General features: G+C 43.4%; 1 protein-coding gene across 1 annotated transcript in view; it reads right to left on the bottom strand.

Moving 5' to 3' along the window:
* Positions 1 to 3,437: 3,437 nt before the first annotated feature.
* The window catches only part of acss3 (acyl-CoA synthetase short chain family member 3), a 52,840-nt gene continuing 35,178 nt past the window's right edge, over positions 3,438 to 21,099 (bottom strand). The window contains exons 10-16 of the mRNA XM_083758279.1: positions 14,481 to 14,576; positions 13,214 to 13,277; positions 9,675 to 9,756; positions 5,970 to 6,092; positions 5,782 to 5,881; positions 5,104 to 5,279; positions 3,438 to 3,855 (exon numbers count right to left, since the gene is read on the bottom strand). Of these exons, the coding sequence (XP_083614405.1) occupies positions 3,772 to 3,855; positions 5,104 to 5,279; positions 5,782 to 5,881; positions 5,970 to 6,092; positions 9,675 to 9,756; positions 13,214 to 13,277; positions 14,481 to 14,576 (725 nt within the window). The 3' untranslated portion in view covers positions 3,438 to 3,771. The remainder of the gene's footprint in view (positions 3,856 to 5,103; positions 5,280 to 5,781; positions 5,882 to 5,969; positions 6,093 to 9,674; positions 9,757 to 13,213; positions 13,278 to 14,480; positions 14,577 to 21,099) is intronic.

The following is a 21,099-nucleotide window of genomic DNA, read 5'->3' as shown; positions in this document are numbered from 1 at the left end:
CATGACGTGGGCACCAGATGCCGGTGCTATGTTTTCATTTCTACCTTTTACATGTACAGTAAAAACTTGTCGATTGCATAATGTACTGTGTATTTCTTCTACAGGAGTTGTCTAGGTTTATCTGTAAATGAATATAAATATGGCGTTTTTTCTAAATATATATATAAATATATATAAATACACATGTATAAAACAAAAACAAATATTCAGAGTTTGTGCAGACACGCCCCCTGTCCTCTCATTTAGTAGTTCATAGATTAAAAAAAAAAATATGCTGCTCTTTGAACATTCTTCATGCTATCCCGTCCCCCTTTCTCCAAAACCATTTTGTACATACATTATTTTTTCATTGTGCTGGCGATGACAGACAACGATGAGGACTCTGTGCTGCTGACAAGAGAGACTTTGGATGTTGAAAACATGTTTAGAACAGGGCTATGAGCCCTAAAGTGGTGTACTGGCCCCTTCTGAGCCCCCTCCCCCATAAAAAAAAAACCCTCCACTCTCCTCTCTTATAAAAAACAAAAATACACAACAGCTAGCATTCTGGGAGGACACAGTAAACGCCTAGAGACCTGACAAGCACTTTGATACAACAAAGACAACTCTGGACTTTTTACAGCCAAGGACAAAACTAAAAAAACCATGACACTCTACTCCCCCTCAGAAGTCGCACAAAGCTTCCTCTCAGAGAACAAGCAGGACGTTGTTCATTCTGCTGTACCGTGTGTTTCCAGCGGGCCATATAGTAGCACACGCCGAACACTCAAACACTCAGCCAAGCTGGCCTTCGTCTTTTCTCCCGCCAACCCTGAGAACTAGCACACAGAAGAAATAACTGAAAGACAGGACCTGCTTTAGCTCATAGTGTGCGTTTGAGTGTATATGATGACCATGTTGAAGTGTGAGGTGACCTTTTGATGACAAAAACCTGTTGCTTGCTGTGACTTATGTTGGTGTGACTTAACTCTTCGTTTTCCATCAGAGTTTTTACAGGGCGCCCTGCTGTACGACCCTAATAGCTGTCTTTGAGTTATTTCTGACGGGCTATTCAATCAAGTCTTTCACCTCGCTTTGTTTTTACGACTTAGATTTGCACGAACAATGAATCACTTTATTTTGTGTCCATTTTGTTTTATTTATTTATTTACTACTTGTATTTTGGTCAAAACTAAGTGGTAAGCAGATTTTCATTGTCAATAAAAAAGAAAATACTGTCAGAAGTAGCTGCATTCATTGTCGTGAATTTGGCCTTGAGGACGATTTGTTTGGAGGATTTCCGTGCTGATTTCAGGTTCCGGCTACCCTGATTCCGTTTGCTTCCTGTCTGCTGCACTGTAGATCCGATCTGATTGCTTAGACCACCCAAAAAACGTGTGATGTATTCGAATACCGTTAGAACCACGAGAAAGCCAACACTGCCCTCTCTCATCCAGGCCAGCTCCCTCATGTCCACCGGTTCCCTGGTTATCTGAAACCCTCAGATCTGAACGAACACCTCTCAGGGCAGCCGAAAGGAAGTGGCGCAAGACAAAGCTACCAGATGACCTTTCCCACTTTCACTATCTCTGCCTTCTCCCTCTCACTAACCACTGCTAAAACCTCTTTCGCACCAAAATCCAATCCTGTACTTCTAACCCAAGGAAGCTCTTCTCCTCCCTCCTTAAGCCCCCTCCCCCCACTCAACCTTCATCCCTCACTGCTGATGCTTTTGTCACCTACTTCGAGAAGGTTGATATCAGCAGCTCCTTTCCCCCCTCCCCCATAAAGAAGCATATGACTCAACCAACACTAACCCCAACATACCATGTATGTCCTCCTTCTCTCCTCTTTCCCCAGACTAAAACTAGTCACCTCCACTAGACCTACCACCTGTCCTCTCAACCCTGTCCCGTCTCCAATCTTCCAGACCATCGCACCTGATCTGCTCCCCTTCATCACCTCCATCATCAACACCTCAGTAACCTCAGGCTGGGTCCCATCTGCCTTCAAGTCAGCCAGAGTAACGCCACTCCTCAAGAAACCAACCCTTGACCCCTCAGATGTCAAGAACTACAGACCGGTATCACTCCTTTCCTTTCTTTCCAAAACCCTTGAACATGTTGTCTCTAACCAGCTCTCTCTCCATCTCTCACAGAACAACCTGCTGGATCCCAACCAGTCAGGATTCAAAAAGGCCCACTACACGGAAACTGCACTCGCAGTCACAGAAGCACTACATGCTGCCCAGGCTGCTTCCCACTTTGCAGTCCTGATTCTCCTAGACCTATCAGCAGCATTTGACACAGTGAACCACCAGCTGCTCCTAGACACCCTAGCTGATCTAGGCATCGGCGGGACGGCACGGCACTAAAGTGGTTCTCCTCCTGGCTCCTACCTAACCGACCGGACTTACCAGGTTTCTTGGAAAGGTTTGCTATCATCCAACCGAAACCCTCCTAACTGGGGTCCCACAGGGATCTGTACTTGTTCCCCTCCTTTTCTCCCTGTACACTAAATCCCTTGGCACTGTCATCTCTGCTCACAATCTATCTGCTATATCGATGACATGCACCCAACTGTTTCTATCCTTCCCCCCTCTGCTACTCAGGTGGAAGAGCGCATCACTGCATGCCTGGCTGACATCTCACAGTGGATGTCTTCTATCCACCTCAAGCTGAACCCAGACAAGACTGAGCTTCTCTTCTTCCCAGCTAAGTCCTGCCCCATGCGGGCATGGGGCAGTCCGTAGACAACAACGCCTTGGTAATGTCTGTCTCAACAGCCATGAACCTTGGTGTCGTCCTGGACAGTCAGCTCTCGTTCAAAGCACACATTACAGCCGTCACTCAATCCTGTAGATTTACACTCTACAACATTCGACGAATTAGACCCTTTCTCACCTAGGAGTCAGCCCAGCTCCTTATCCATTGACTATTGTAACTCCCCCCTTACTGGCCTACCGGCATGCGCACTTAAGCCTCTCCAATTGATCCAAAATGCTGCAGCTCGCCTGGTTTTTAACCAGACAAAAATCTCACATGTCACTCCCCTTATTCGCTCCCTCCATTGGCTCCCGGTCGCTGCCCGCAGTACAAAACTCTGATGCTGGCATTCAAAGCAACCAAAGGTTGAGCGCTCAGATTAGTCCCCAGAACGTCAATGGGGATTTTTTTAGTAACACGTAGCGGCAAGAATTGCCACATGTTTTCATGTATATATTGCGGGGCTTGTGTATACCGTGCGGCCGATGACAATGGTCGAACTTTGTGGGAAGAATATTAAGTATGGCACAATCAAATTTGTGTTTTGCCATTGCATGGGTGCGAAAAAGACAGGAATTGAAGCAATCCATGCAGCATTGTGACACGATCCTATCCTAGGAAAGAGCTGATAAATAACATTGGTCATGAATATACAAATGCAAATCACACAGTACATTTTAAGTATCATTTTTTTATTAAAAATTATTGGAAATGTCTAGTCAACAGTAGAATCAGCTTATTTAATAATACATTCAACCCTACATTGTGGGTTTTTAATGGTCCATAACACTTCCTTACTATTTCATGTGAAAATGTAGGAAGACTAAGAAGGTCAGGTAATGTCTAACTATTATAGCTGCCCCACAATAATCTACCCGTCAATTCTAAAATAATTGACTATTTAATGAAATTAGTAAAAAAAAATCATCTACATTATCGTCTACAAATGTACGTTGGATTAGCTTGTGTTGCTTTGATTGAACACTCTTTTCATGTTTTTACCATCCCCCCTACGCTCAGGAGGAGCTCACAGTCCAGCTGCTCTCTGTGATTTTTCTATCTGCTTCTCGATGTCCTTGAACACCTCCGGGTCCTCGATGGTTGGAGTGATCTGTGGGGACAGTTTTTAACCCATTTAACCCATTCTGACCTGAGATCAGATTCTAAAAAATGTCAGTCGCTCTTCGATTTTTCAAAAAATAGCAGACCTACAAGCTCGTATCGCGCCACTCGGTTCGCTCTGAAAGAATATATATTTCAAATTTGCGCCACATTCACGATTTTTCAAAAATAGCAGATCTACTATTTTTCAATACCTATAATGTATAGTATATGTCCATACATTTTCAAACATTACAACACGTCACTTGTGTAAGTTTGCTATTTTGTAATTTTTTTGATAAGAAATCATTAAATGTGTTCTTTGTATATTTAAGTTATTTGTCATATCTGTCCTGTAAACAGAAATACAAATTGTAACGTTCCAATGTTCAATGCAAAAAAACACAATATTTTATAATAATCGTTAATCGTTAATTATTTGTGTGACAATCGTTAACTTCAAGTTGTAATCATGACAGCCCTACCATAAGGACCACCCCTTATGGTATTTTGCTTATAACACTCGCTGAAGCCGGCCACCTCATTCGAGTTAAGCAATTCCCTTCCTGCCAACCAGACAAGGAGGGTGTTTTGGTAAATATATTGCTCGTAATATTCAGAACAGGGGTTAAGTTAGAATTTTCTTTTTTAAATCATATCACTCACTTCAATATTCGCTTATGGGAGACTTGATAAACTCCTGTATTGACCTGAGCCGAGACTACTTATCTTGAAGACTCGCCTTGACAGCCTCAAGGGTGGAATTCTGTGATCACGCCAGGGGGCACTATCCTATAAGCGAATAAACCCACGAAACCTTTTTTTTATTCAGTTTGCCCTTTGGAACTTAAAATACTTCAAACGAACCATTGAAAACTGAGATGGAGAAATGACAATCTACCAGAACCACCTTGAGTTTTGTCACATTCACAAGTGAAAATGTCATCAAAAGTAGAATGTAAAAACAATTGCACAATGCCAGGAGCCTCCTAATGATGTACAGTATAATTATGTATTACTTTTGGAGTTCGTAAATGGGAGGGGGGGGGGGGGGGGGGGTAGGATGTTTAAATTACGGCAGACTGCGGTGCTCTATATACTGTAGGGCCTGAGTGGTTAACCAGTCCAATGGGAGCGATTGAGAGTTGGCTGGTACCTTGTATGGCTTGTCGTTGACCAGCTTGGCTAAAGAGGAGTGGGCTAGTACCTTGTATGGCTTGCCGTTGACCAGCTTGGCTAAAGAGGAGTGGGCTAGTACCTTGTATGGCTTGCCGTTGACCAGCTTGGCTAAAGAGGCGCGGGGGATCTTGCCGGAGCGAGTCTTGGGCAGCCCTCTGACAAACAACACCTTCCTGAAGGCTGCGACCGGGCCGATGGTGTCTCTCACCAAGCTCACCATCTCTTTTATGATCTCCTCCTCACTCTTCTGCACATCTGGATCACAAACACATTATTATTATATAATAATATGTACACGCACACCGATATCTAACTGTAGCTAAACTCCATTGACAATATTGTGTATATCTGTGTGTATGTCGCTTACCATCAGTGGTGGAAAGTAACTAAGTACATTTAACTCATGTACTGTACTCAAGTAACATTTTGAGGTACTTGGAGTATTCTTCCTGAGTTTTCTTGAATAGAATTCCAATACTTTTACTCGTACATTTATTTGAAAACATAGTCACTAGTTACTATAGGACTTTTACTTTTTGTACTTTAAGTACATTTTCATGCCAATACTTTCATGCCAAGACTTTTACTTGTACAGAGCATTCATACACTTTTCCTTAAGTAAAACCTTTGAGTACTTTTTCCACCACTGCCATGGACATACTGATGAAGGCTGGATAGCTGAAACGTCTGTCCATTTGTGATGTAGAGAATAAATATTTTAAAATGGATTATTGGTGTGTGCGTGTGTGTGCCTTACCATCCCTGCGGACACACAGGGCCAACGGGACGTGACCCTTCAGCGTGTCCTCTAGACCGACCACAGCACAGTCCACGATACCAGGGTGCTGCAGCACAGACTGCAAACACACACACACACACACATTATGTCCACAGAGAGAGAGAGGATGAAATCAGGAGGAAACCGCTTAATCTAGTTTGTCCTACCTCCTCAAGTGCCCCGGCAGACAGCCTGTGCCCGGCGACATTGATGACGTCATCGGAGCGCGACATTATGTAAAGAAAGCCCTCCTCGTCCACAAAGCCAGCGTCCATTGTGTCGTAGTAACCCTGGAGACCAAAGGGGCAAGGTATATTAAAAAGAAGGTAAGGCCGCACCAACGTCATTTTCCGGCTATCGTGCAATTCCAGGCGGCAGATTCGTCGCACCATGGTAGCCAAACTGCACCTGTATTACCAGGTGAGAGTATTACCAGGTGGGAGTATTACCAGGTGAGAGTATTACCAGGTGAGAGTATTACCAGGTGAGAGTATTACCAGGTGAGATTATTACCAGGTGAGAGTATTACCAGGTGGGAGTATTACCAGGTGGGAGTATTACCAGGTGGGAGTATTACCAGGTGGGAGTATTACCAGGTGGGAGTATTACCAGGTGGGAGTATTACCAGGTGAGGTAACAGGTGGGAGTATTACCAGGTGAGAGTATTACCAGGTGAGGTAACAGGTGAGAGTATTACCAGGTGGGAGTATTACCAGGTGAGGTAACAGGTGAGAGTATTACCAGGTGGGAGTATTACCAGGTGAGGTAACAGGTGAGAGTATTACCAGGTGAGAGTATTACCAGGTGAGGTAACAGGTGAGAGTATTACCAGGTGGGAGTATTACCAGGTGAGAGTATTACCAGGTGAGAGTATTACCAGGTGAGAGTATTACCAGGTGGGAGTATTACCAGGTGGGAGTATTACCAGGTGAGGTAACAGGTGGGAGTATTACCAGGTGAGAGTATTACCAGGTGAGAGTATTACCAGGTGAGGTAACAGGTGAGAGTATTACCAGGTGGGAGTATTACCAGGTGGGAGTATTACCAGGTGAGGTAACAGGTGAGAGTATTACCAGGTGGGAGTATTACCAGGTGAGGTAACAGGTGAGAGTATTACCAGGTGAGAGTATTACCAGGTGAGGTAACAGGTGAGAGTATTACCAGGTGGGAGTATTACCAGGTGAGAGTATTACCAGGTGAGGTAACAGGTGAGAGTATTACCAGGTGGGAGTATTACCAGGCAGGAGTATTACCAGGTGAGAGTATTACCAGGTGAGGTAACAGGTGGGAGTATTACCAGGTGAGAGTATTACCAGGTGAGAGTATTACCAGGTGAGGTACCAGGTGAGAGTATTACCAGGTGAGAGTATTAGTATTACCATAATACTGTACCCCTCTGAATTACTTACACATGATCTAAGGTGTGACTTGAAATTGTAATTGGCTGGCAATATTAGTGGGAGGGGCATATGTAAGCCACTGCGGCAACCACACTCTGCAATTTTTTTAAATTACGAATTTTCTAGTTGTCTGCTGTGTTGCTTTTTCAATGTGTAGCCTACATTGTCATTTCATAGAGGTATATAAAGAGCACAAAGTACGTTTCTGAACGTGCCAAGTATCGCAAGTAGCGATGCACGATATGATCGGTAGAATATCGAAAGCGGCCATAAAAATGCCATATCGGTATCGTATCGGTCAAAACATAATCCTGGTTATTTTCACAGATACTGATGACGCAATGGCTCTGTCGCTTTTGTTTTGTGCATTTCTAATGTTTGAAGGCAGCATAATCCGTATAATATCGGAATCGATGAGATGAGATAATAATAGTAATAATATTATCATTATCATTATCTCATAATAATGAGATAATGAGATATCGGAGATCGGATATCGGTAATAATTTCATAATCGTGCACCCCTAATCGCAACCAAATCCTGCGATACGATACCTCCTAGACAGAAACGAGACCTGCCGCTGTTTAGATCCCCAATAAAATGATGTACTTTGCACCTCGAAAAACAAGTGATTGGAAAACAACCTGTGATTGGACGGCTTTTATATTCCTGGACCGATTATATGACAAGGGGTCTCAATCGTTCATAAATAGTTTGTTCATGAGCTGGTCCAGCCCTCTCCATGCACTGCCATGTATTTCATCAGGCATCCGGTGCGAGCTTTGCCACCCATGAAAGCAAGAAAGAGCTTCCTTGCAAATAGGAAGAGGAAGGAAGCAAGAAAACTAGAATAAAAAAAACATAGTTAACTGAAACTAATAAAAACTAAAAATAAATTAAAAAACAATAACTAAACTATAACTGTATTGTGTGTTCACAAAACTAACTGAAATTATAGACAAAATACCCTTAGTTTTAGTTTGTATCAATATTTATATGCCTTTCGGATATTTATAATATTAACCTTTTAAATTAATTTGATTAATTTCGTCATTTCTCCAACAAGTTTTACGACAGTTTTCAGCACTGTACGGCAGCATGTAGCCACGCTTTACGCCGCTTGTTTACATTCTGCACTGCCTGAAACTGACTGCATGTTACTTGGAGAGAGACGCAAGGAAGTGCCTTGTGGAAAAGGATGATCGTAAAATACGCGGAGCACGTCTGAAGGGTATATAGACCTATTGTATAAGGATCGGGCATTCGTGGAATGAGCAACACAGATAAATGTGTGGGTAGCGCCCCCAAAACATTTGCCAAAATATCAAGTGTTTGGTATTCACCCTTGCCACAACAGCTTGGTTTGGTATGGAACAGTATCTCTCTCAGACAGAAAGGCAATCTCAATGCAGTGAGATTCTGGAGCCAGTGGCGATCCCATATCTTCAGAATCTGGGACCTAACGCCATCCTCCAGGATGACAACGCTCACCCCATAGAGCCAGGAACACAGAGTACCTCCAAAATTGTGAGTGGAGAGGATGGAATGGCCGTGAGCTTGGGCTTGAGTCCATAAATTGTATGTGATGTTTTTTTTTTTTTTTTATGAACAGGATGTCTTTTGTAAGCATGCTATGCAGGGTAAGCGTGAGGCCATAAAACAATTATAATCATGCAGTCAAGACCTTTCAACACTAGAGGGCAACCTTGTACCATGTACTCATTACACTTGAGTATTACCTCACTTGTCCTATATCATGGTAGCTACTGTAGTACTATGAGAACTCGCGTACAGAATCTTAAACGAAAGTCATTTCAAAACATGAAACCCGTTTCCATGCAGCCTTGGAAATGTATTAAAACTAAATATTGAGAATATAGCTTAATTCATACACACAGTGCAGCAAAAATTGCAGACCTCATGGAATAAAGCAAAATGTGGGAGCGTTTCCCCGACCGGACGTAGAGCGTGGAAGGAACACGTTATTCCGACCAGTTCCTTTCCCCTCCATCAGACACCCTGGCTGGCCAGGGGGAGGTAGTTTAGAGACCAGGATTAATGCATGTTTTTGTGAGGGTACCTACCCTAGGGGACACGGGGAGAACATGACACAGAAAGGCCCTTTCGTCAACCCCGCCTCGGGTATGGGCACTGATGACGCGGAGGAGGGAACACGCCCCAGTGGGAATCGAACCCAGGACCTTCTAGCTGCGAGCGACAGCACTACCGACTGTGCCAAAAATAGCCGATCTACAAGCTCACAACACGTCACGCTGCGAGCTTGTAGATTGGCAATTTTCGGTTCTATGTCTTCATAGAAGACATTCTGGGTTCTATGGAATCCAAATGACTGAAATCAGTCGTGGCGACTGAGAACTTTAATCCATTAGACCCACAAGCTGGTCCCAATGCATTGTTATGGCGAGTGATGCATTGTGAGCTTGTAGACATGCCATTTTCATTGTACGTACCGGGAACTTGACGAAGTAGAGCTCTCTGTACAACTCCTGGTTCTTCCACAGGGACAGCGCTGCACCGGGCGCGAGAGGCAGTCTGGGAGACAAGAACACACACACACACACACACACACACACACAAAAGGTTTTTACTTTAAGTAATAGTATCAATACTGCAATAAGAAATACTCAAGTAAAAGTCCGGATTTCAACATTTACTTGAGTGAAAGTACAAAGTATTGGCATCAAAATGTACCTAAAGTACCAAAAGGAGAAACTCCTTTAGGCAGTAGGCTACGTCCCGTTTCACAAGTTTTCTAATGCATACAAATCTTTTGAAAATAGCAGATCGAACTGGGAATATAGGCTTAATTGGGATAGAAAATTGGGAGAATTATATTTCTTTTGTCTGGGAGAGGTAAGGGTTGCTCAACAACATAGTCTTTTATTATTATTTGCCTGCCCCCAAGATGTCAATAAAAAGACTCCTGCGATTGCCCCCATCAGGGAACCATGTCTAGGTCTGGAAGAAAGCAGCTTGTCAGTCTAGAATGAAGACGTACAGATAAGTCTGGATGTGGATATTATTACACTAACCCTCTGGTTGTCTAGACATAATGCCAGTGTCTGCTGCTGAACCTGACCTCGCCTGACCCTGCTGACTGAGAACCTGAACGTGCGTACACACACGCGTGCACGCCCGTGCACACACACACACACTGAGGAGAGGAGAGAAACACACACACACACACACACACACACACACACACACACACAAAGAGCAACTAGGTAGGGTAACTCGGCACTCCGGAGCTTTGTTTACACAGGAGCCAACGGCAATCACCTTTTTAAGTATCTTGAGGAAGATTTTTTCTTTCTCTGCATAGATTTTCATAGCTAAAAAAGCAATGCCAGAGTTGTCTAAACAAAACACGCTCAACGACCGTGTGAGCAACAGTCAGATTTTACTAAGCGACACCGCGACAAATACGCTGCGATCTTTGCATAATCATAATGCCTCGTGTGAACGCATATTGTCCTCCTGCTGTAATTAGTTCTTGCCTGATGACGGCTCACCGCGATTGTGCCCCATGCCTGCAGCAAACACGGGATGTCATTCCCAGTGTTGTTGCAGGAAAGGAACAAATGATGATCCATCATTGTTTGTGCTGCGGCCCACGTTTTAACCCATTCTGACCTGAGATCAGATTCTAAAAATGTCTTCTACATCCTGACAGTTTGTCAGTGGTTCTTCGATTTAAAAAAAATAGCAGACCTACAAGCTCGTAGCGCGCCACCGCTTGTAGATCTGCAATTTTTCAATAGCTAAAGCATAACACCAAAAGGGGTTCCCGCCCAAAATGGGTTAATTTAATGAGCCTGTCACAGTCACACTGACAATTGCATCAAAAAGACAAGATAGCCTAATTATATTTACGGATTCTATCCTCGGCGGCTTGAAAACACAAGACATAAAAAGCCACAGCAGACCGCGAGACTTGTCATTACACATTAATAATAAGATACAAGAATGATATGACTGGCTCACTTTCTTTATAATTGCACTCTTTGAATTTATGCTGAGGTCACAGGTAACGGTTTGAATATATACAGGGTGGAACATGGGTTTAACTTCTAATGCTAAGCAACCAATGGTTACAGATAAAGACTCTTTTCGTCTGCAAGAACTAAGTAAGATGTGCTATGCAACATATTTAGCAGGTTCTAGATTGGTTTCCAACTTTCCATAATGCTATTGTGATGATGCCCTGTAATGATTCTAATAATACAGGAACAGGATTCAATAGGTCACCAGTTTTGGTGTCACGCACCACTTTTGATAACACGTGTATTGGATATATCAGTAGATGAATGGATTTACTTGATCCTTTTCATGTCAAGGACCCCCAAATGGACACGTATTAGCCCGCGGACCCCCCCATTTGAAGAGAAGAGAAGGACCCCCATAAGAGAAGATTTATACAGCACCTATTTTAATGCCATTTCTAGCTGTGGGACTCCAATTGATAATCAATGTTAAATTAAAAAACTGAGAGCGTCCACATGACATGCCACAAACTATCATGAAGTTGTATCCCCTGGAACTCGCTCAATGTCCTCTGGGGGTCCTCGGACCCCACTTTGGGAATTATATTATTACACCATGTTGGGATTCATGGGGAAAGGAGGAGATCGACGCCGCTAAATGCGCTAATGAAAGCACAACTGTCAACACCAGGTAAGGCGCTGCAGGTTTTCTTTCCTCTCAAGTTGCATGGGTTTAACACTAACTACTACTAAACATCCTCTCCTGAAAACTTCACAGGTGTTGTACATTTTATATAGGATAGGCTAACTTACAGATCAGATGGTCAGTGAGTTTTGACCTGTTCGAGGCGCTGCTGATTTTACGTTTTGAGACAAATGGGGAGGAGGAGGAATCACAGCCAGGTAATTAATAATAATAATAACTGTGCCAAAACGCAGTTTTGTATGTACATTGAGTCACTGGAACAACCTCTCTGTAGTCCGACCCCAAACCCTAACCATAACCCCAGGTTTGTGTGGTTAGACCATAGACTGTAAAAAATATGGACAAAGCGTTCCCCGGGTCTAACATGAACGTAAAATGAAGCCTGTAATGATATGCTAATTCCTGATGTAAGTCGCCATCTTTTGGTACCAGCTGGCCATTGGCTGGCTCCGTTTTGTACCAGCTGGTCATTGGCTGCCCAGACAACGAGGCGGGACTTCCCCCCTTCTCCGTTGGTTTTTATTTTGACTCGAGTGGGAGGAGAAGACTCTTGAGTGGGAGGGGAATCCCGATCATAGACTGTAACGGTAGCCACGCCCCTCAGAACATACGCGACTTTATGGTCATTTTTTTAATTAATGGGACCATAATTTTCCAAAAAGAATATTATGACATTAGAAATGAGACTTTAAACTAGTGACTGGAAGAAGAAAGTATTCATGACCATGTTTATTAAGGTAATACAGTCTAGGTGAAGTTGGGCCAAAATACATGGGCCTCTATGGAGCTATGGGGCTTTTTGGGTCCAGTCCAGCGCCACAACAGGCCATTATATGAACTACCGATTTCAAATGAGGCTTCACGAAATATCTGGCTGACTGCCCCCCTGGGTTAGACCCCCCCATCCCCCCTCCCCTAGGGTGGTGGGGGGGACAGGGGGGACGGATTTTTCGGCGGCGCCGCTTTGCGCCGTCAGTAGAGTGGGGGGGGGGCTTTGCGCCGCTTTTTCTATATCCCCCCTAGCGTTCAGTCAGTATTGCGCCTCTGCCCCTGAGTGCTCTCGATGTGCATGTTGGTGCCTGGCATTGTGTGTCGGTATGTGAATGGGTGAAAAATGTCTTAACGATAATATAAGAACACAGCGGGCGTACGTGGTAGTCTTTGTTGCGTTTTCCTACTGAATAACGGGGAGACGGGGTATGCTGGTTTGTGTGTATGTGGGCATGTGCATGCTCACTCACTCACTCACTCACTCACTCACAAAAGTAAAAATAAGAGTAAGCCGTTCACTACAGCTTACCTCACCACAATATTTCCCAGGATCCTTGGCTTCACTTCCTGCATGTCGTCGTCAATCACCGTGACTAGAGGAGAGGGGCGGGGCATGCAGGTACAAATCACATTCAGGGGGGCTAGTTGCGCGGTGTGGAGTAAACTACTTCGGTTAGTTCAGACAGAACGTTTTTAACCCATTTAGGCCTGACCTCAAAATCCTCCAGTTTTCTGAAATAAATATTCACGATTTTTCAAAAATAGCAGACCTACAAGCTCGTAGCGCGCCACTCGGTGGCGCGCTACGAGCTTGTAGATCTGCTATTTTCCAATAGCTAAATTATAACAACTATAATATATAACTATAAAACAACCACCCGTTGTGAGATATTTGCCCCCCCCTTGTGGCCTTGTGATTGGAGCATTTGAAGTGGTCAAACTAGCAATATGTTTAGAAGCATTCTCCATAAAACCCTAATGGTCTCGGATATGCCATAAAAGCAAAAGGTTAAAATCTCAATCAGTGATTTCTTCACCTGGTTGGCAGTATGTAGAACAGGAACAATATTACTTAAACATATTGTGTTAATAGTTTAGGAAACTGCGATAGAATGGGTAGGGCTCCTTTCACACTGTTAGTGTCGCAGTCCCGCCCCCTTTCATGACCACGTGAGACCCAAAAGTGAATTCCCAGTTCATTTTCTCCATCTCTCCAAGTATTTATTTAAAGACGTTTACGACCGAACAAATAATTACAAAGAAGAAAAACAACCAAAAAATGTTCTGTAACCTGCCGTTTTCTAATTCTTTCTAATTATTTGTTTGGCCCGAAATTTTTTGTTTGTTTGATTTGTCAGACATACATAATACTTTTTGAAATGTCTATGAGGAAAATGACCGGGGAATCATTTCCTGGGCCCTGGTAGGGGGCGGGACTGCGACACTCTATAGGACCTGGCCTTACAAATTTTTTAAGTTGTGTGATTTTATTTTTGCTTTAATCCATGTGATTGAGTGATCGAGTAAACAAGAAATAACCGGGAAGTCAAAAGTCAGCTTGATCAAAACAAGCTTTATTCATGGCTCGTAACAAAAGCACAGATGATCGTGGTTACAGAATTTATGTTTTGTGTGAATTAAATAACGATCCCAAGACACGTTTACACAGCCGGATTTAACTTCTGGTTTTACTCTCGGGAATTAAAGATCTTCAAAATAAGACTTCTATCTGAAAAGACGAGGCAGAAGCTAAATGCAGCGAGACATCACTCTGACAGTAAATGAGGCTACATTACCATTGTATCCTGGGACGGGCTTCCCAGCCGTGCCTGCGGGGGGCATCAGTGAGTTGCCCAGACCAATGCAGGAGGAGGTGATGGCTGAGCCAGTCTCTGAGGAGAGAAACACACGCACACACACACACAATAATCAGACTTATTCTTTATGTGCTAGCCACTCCAATTACCAACTATGTCCGACCCCAAGTATGCATGTCCAAATGAATACACCAATTGCGTTGGTTGAAAAAAGGAATATCTGCACTCTCAGTAATTGCGTTGGTTGACGCAATTGTCAGTGGCACTGTTGAGCAGCCTAACACACACACACACACACCCATTGACTACAGCACACACACACACACACACATAGCACCACTCAGTTCAGAAGGGTCTGATTTTTACGTGTGGTATTCATATGGTTGCTAAAATAAAGTTTTGACAGTGTGTTTGAGGAAGACTTTGGTTATATTTAAGTATTGCACCGTGGCTATGGGCTGTGCAGACCCCTTTTTACCATTTGTTTTTATATATTTACATAAATTAATATGTATTTCCATAGATGTAACATGTTCCCTCCACATGGACTCTGCCTTGACGTGGCGTGGAGGCAAGCGTGCCTCTGTGATCGAGGATCAGCTCTGTGACCCTTTGATCACCAAATAACTCTTTAATCTCGTCATCGTCAAGCATTGTCATTTCATCTTTACATCGGCGATACTCCGTCGATTTAGTGCAGCAGTGCCCGCAGACTGCCTTTAACACATCATCGCTAGTCACAACTACAGTGGTGTTGCCGTGAGTTCTTCCAAAACTATTGCATATAGTCTTGTTTGTTATCCTTAACAAATACATTGGTTTTTTTAGAAGGACTGATTTACAGTCCTTCTAAATCAGTAGTTCTCGCACTATTTTTTTAATGGCCAACGCAGAGATCAAAAATTATTAGGATGCTTATCCCAGTTTTAATGAGTTAATGCCATCATTATCTTCCAATTATAGTAAGTATGACTCAGCCTTGTTTACTTTATTAAACCTGTAACCTAGCAACAGCCACCTCCAGCTGACAGAAACGGAACATTAACCGGCATCTGTTTGCTACGGGGTGAGAATAAATTATTTTTAAACATTAATTTATTTACATTTTTGATGAGAAGTGGAGTGAATGGACCAGCCCGCACATAAAAAATACCACAATGAAAGAACACATTGACTTTCAAGCTTTGAATTCTTGTCACAATTCCTCTGCATTTCCGTCAACAAAATCAACTGTGGCATCAACTGACCATGACTAGACTGTCAAAATCTACACCGGTGCTAACCTACATTTATACAGAACTTATGGCAGTTCCTCTGGGCTCCTCTCTCTGGTTCCACCACCCAGCACACTGCTCCAGTTAGCAGCTGGTCTGTTACAGACTGACCCACACAGTGACACAATCACCAGAAACAAGATATCTCACAAAAAAAAAGAAATCCTGTTCGGCCTCGCCTCGGTTATCTGAGATTGCATCAGACGTTGCACAGAGGCAGCCAAAATGATCTGTCTACTCCGGCTGTGAAAAGTTCAGCTTCCAGCAGTTCCAGGCACCGAGCAGCCTGCATACCGACAAACAGCCCCACTTTGCAATCTGTGGGCGTTGATCGCATTTAAACGGCAACGACACAGACATAACGCTGTCAGGCGGAAACCTCATCACAATATGTCCAAAGAATTTCGGTCAAAAATACCCTGTTCCAATGGATTCAGTGCAGTTATTGTTTAGTCATGAGCTCTTGTTAATACGTTTTCAATATGTATTAAATCAACAAACGGACTTAAACACTTTCACATCTAAAATAGGCGATCTACAAGTTCACAACGTGTTGCAGTGCGCCAAGTTGTGAGCTTCTAGATCGGCTATCTTTGCTACTTTCGTATGTGCGCAAAGTTGTGAGATTGTAGATCGGCAACTTTTGCTACTTTCGTATGACACAAAGTAGGGCATTAAAAAAAGAAGAAGAAAAGAAAAACATTCAAAGTTGAAATATGGGAGATACAAGGTTTCTGCCCTGTGCTGTTGCACATAATGTGATAGAACGGCACGTTGTCTTTCTTCTATTCCCGGGTCAAAGAGACCCACTTTCACTCGGTAGATGTGGGTCGTTATTCCAACACGCCTGCCCTGTGACAGGCGAGCTTCTCCAGTTTTTTTTATGATCTCTTTTTCTTTCTTTGTACTGCTAATCAAAACAGCCCACCCAGCAACAGACCTACTTCGTGCCCTCAATTGCACGGGCATCAAAGTCTGAGATGTTCCCACTCAGGGAGAGCAGGGGCTGCAATGAAGAGATTGAGCTATCAAATGGAGCTGGGGGAAGGGCCACCAAACCGCGGGCCCTAACACCTCATTCATCAGGGGCAGGTTAGTCACTCCCTGCCGAGTTCAAAGCCCATTGGGCCCAGACGCAGCTCACCACCACAGAGAGAAACCCGTTATTTTATATCTTTCACCCCCTTCAGGTCAAAGAACAAGATAGCGGTGCAGAACCAATCGAAGCAAAGAAGCATACGCTTCTTAAGAGCGTGAACCCTCGGTGTCCCTATAATCTCTCGAGAACAGATTCCAAGCTGCGCTGCTGAATCTGTCAGTGTCAGCAGGGACATTCATAACGTGTATATTTCATTCATGCTGGGAATGAAAACACAGGCGTCCCACAGGAAGAGGAGGGCTGAGGGCCCATTAAACATTTTGTCTATAATGACGCCTCAAATAGGGCAAAGAGGAAATGACCATTGACCACACAAACGGCAGCAAACTTTTGTTTGTCAAAATACGTTTGTCAGTCTTTTGAATAAATTTCCATTTAGTTTTACATATTTTAGTCATCTGAAATGTTTTAGCGTTAGTCTAGTTTTAGTCGACTGAATATCATAAGACTTTAGTCCACTAAATGTACAGTTGATTTTGTGGACTAAAATGTGTTTCGGTGGGCCTTGTTGGCATCGTAATGGATGATTTTACAGTACACTTGGTTGCACACAATTTTTGTTGACAAAATTGTCATTATATTTATTCTTAGTTTTAGTCATCGTAGCTTAGTTTGTATTACGTTTTTATTTAGTTTTGGTCAGTGAAAAACTTAGTAGAAAAGTTAGACAAAGGTAGTCATTTTTTGGGCCCAGGCCGTAGCGTAACGGTCTGGGCACCGGACTGGTAATCCAGTCGCAGTGTGCCGCAGGTTCGACTCCCGGACCCGACACGGCCTTTACTGCATGTCATCCCCCCATCTCTCTCCCGTTTCCTGTCAGCCTACTGTCTGTCCCTTCAAAAATCAATAAAAAGGCGTAAGCCGCAAAAAAATATCTTAAAAAAAAAAAAAAGGTAGTCATTTTTTGTAGACGAAATCAACACTCAATACTGACCACACAGGACTGAATTCATATTGGTGAAAGGATAAGGCATGAGCCTTGTTAAAACCCATTCTGGGCGGGAACCCATTTTGGTGTTAGCATCATGTTATGCTTTAGCTATTGAAAAATAGCAGATCTACAAGCTCATAGCGGCCACCGAGTGGCGCGCGACGAAGTTGTAGGTCTGCTATTTTTGAAAAATCGAAGAACGACTGACAGAAACATAGCGTTTTCAGAAAACTGTCAGGATGTAGAAGACATTTTTTTAATCTGATCTCAGGTCAGAATGGGTTAAAGGACCAACTTTTTTTGAAAACACACCACAGGCGCAAAGCAAGTCCAGTGAACTGTCTTCGGATGAGTGGTGTGTTTATACACTACTGTTTACAGCAGCAAGACCTCAGGCCGCAAACTGTGAAAGAACATAACTGGCACTTATTTCACTGCCACGGACACACTGGACTAATATGATGCCTGGATTTTCTCACAAAAACTCCTTCTCTGCTATTTTCATGAAGTCCAACAAGACAATAGGTTGGTTTCATCAATAATAGAGTCTCGCCCCCTCGAGAGACCCGGAAAAGAAATCCCCGTTCATTTTCCTCATAGACTTTTCAGAAAGTATTTATTTAAAGACGTTTACGCCGCGGACAAAGCCAACTCTTGTCGTGACAAATCATGACAACAAACACAAATTTTCGGGCTGAACAAATAATTAGAAAGAAGAAGAAAACGGCAGGAACACTTTTTCTTTTGTTGTAATTATTTGTTTGGTCCAAAATATTGTGTTTGTTGTCATGATTTGTCACGACAAGAGTTGGCTTTGTACGACGCTTATAAGGTCTTTAAATAAATAAGTTTTGTAATGTCTATGGGAAAAATGCATTGGAAACCATTTTCTGGGCCTGGCGTCGTCATGAAAGGGGGCGGGACTGCGACTCTCTATAGAGCAGAAATAGAAGCAGGTGTTGATCAGACATTCTCCCAGTTGGCTAGAAAACACCCCTGCTGCTCTGTCTGAAACACAATAGGAGAGAAATGTTGAGACTAGTCTACACACAAACAAAATTGGCCGTGTTTCCGAGGCAGTGAAGTCGACCGAGGAGGGCGATCTTTGTCACTGCTCTAGCAAGTCTCCTACAGCTGGGGGTGGCGTGTGTCAGTAGGGGGTGTTGAACGGGAGGAGTAACACCTCATCTGCACAGGCAAGATGGCGTTCCGACGGCACTATCACACCGTAAAACTGTCCTGCTATGGAGCATCGGCAATTGCGTTGCGACGTAGCCTGAACCAATCAAATAACCAATATCTCTACCAATAAGTGTTTGAGTCTGCGAAACCTCACTCAAATAAGAGACTCTGCGAGTGAATTTACTGTACAGTTAGGACTGTACTGTAGAAGGGGTGGGCGACGTCACTGCACGCTCGCGGTACATCAGTACAACAGTCTTGAAAAACATGTATTCTAATGAGATTTCATCGCTCGCTCGCTCACATCGCTGGCAGTGTAGATGAGGTGTAAGACCGTGTTGATTTTTAATAAAATGTAATGTTTTAGCCATATTTTAGTCACCTGAAATGTTTTAGTGTTAGTCTAGTTTTAGTCCTATCCTATCATTTTAGTCGACAAAAACAAAAATGCATTTTGACGGGCCTTTGATGTAAAATGGTAGATTTTACACTTGATTGCATGGTGAAAATAGCCGCTCTATCCCAGATCTACAAGCTCACAGCTAGAAAAGAAAAAATACGTAAATATTATTTTTGTGCAAATGTGTTTTTTATGGAAGCCTCTGAAATGTGAGGAAGGCAGGCCTGCCAGCCCCAGGTCAGCATTTATGAAAAATAAGATGCTCTTGTTAATATTCTAGCAGGAAGCGGCCACATGCATTCGTATTCATATCGTATCGAGAGCTAAAATGGGCACAAGAAGCCACCGTTGGCATCGCTATAGTATCGCTATAGGTCCCATGAGCAGGGAGATAACATGACAGAAAGAGAGAGAGAGAGCTAGCTGAGTCAAGTGAGTGACACAGGTAAAGCCTGAACATGAGAACTGTCTGAGGGCACTCACTCTGACGATGTGTGTGTGTCTGTCTGTCTGTCTGTCTGTCCAAACGATTGTCAGACTTTCTCAGTCTCACACCTCATCTACACTCCCAGCGAATGTGAGCGAGCGAACGATGAAATCTCATTGGAATACATGTTTTTCAACAGGACTCTCCTGACGCAAAGCAAGCGACAAAGCGCCGTGCAGCGATGCCGTCCACCCCTCCTATATTCGCTCGCAGAGTCTCTATTTGAGCGAGGTTTCGTGGCCCCAAACACTCTTATTGGTTGAGATGTACACGCTACTATTTATTGGTTATTTGATGATTGGTTCAGGCTACGTTGCAACACAATGGCCGGCGCTCTATATGAGGACAGTTTTTCTCGCTCGCTTCTTGCCTGTGTAGATGAGGTGTCACACACGCAGTCACAATTAGATCTGCCTGAGTCTATTCCAACACACACGCATGCACACAACACACACACACGTGTACACAAACAATCAATCAACCAGACCTCAGGCGGTGAGAGGCAGATTGAGTGTGATGAATGGAGAGACGGTGTTAAAGTTCACTGTGTGAGGGAGAAGCACGGCAGGGAGTGTGTGGTTCCTGTAAGACTTAAAGGGAGTGAAAGTGATAGGATAGATATATACCATACCGTGTATATATATCCTGCTGGGAGGGACGCAATTGATATTTGCGCTCGTATGGCTAAATATGGCATTAAAAAAAAGAAGAATTCTGTCGTACATCTTAAGTTATAATAACATTGAGTCGACATGTTTTTTTAAGGGTAACTGGTGCATAAGCTCAAAATCACACAAGTCCCCGTAGTCACAAATGAGGAAGTGGCGAGCCTCGGAAAGAGAGGCTCTCAACATACAGTATTAATTCTCTTTTATCTGTAATCTGTGCATACAAAATATACATTGCCCCTCAAATGCCCCAGCATCGTCCATGTGAACTATACTTTGTTCTCTTGTCGTCTCGGATCCCTCCCCCTCCTCCGGCGGGCCAAGTCGTGGCTGCTGCTCTTCGCAGTGTTGTTTTCGTCGACCAAAACTAAGACGAAAAATGTTCGTCGACTACCTATTTTCACTGACAAAAACAAATGGAAACTAAATGAAAACTAAGCTACGATGACTAAAACGAAGACTAAATATACTGACAATTTCATCGACAAATAAAAACT

This window comes from Protomyctophum parallelum, assembly GCF_964188405.1.
Source record: "Protomyctophum parallelum genome assembly, chromosome: 22".
Classification (NCBI taxonomy): Eukaryota; Metazoa; Chordata; class Actinopteri; order Myctophiformes; family Myctophidae; genus Protomyctophum; species Protomyctophum parallelum.
Note: the sequence above shows the minus strand (reverse complement) of the source record. Positions and strands in the feature narration are given on the sequence as shown.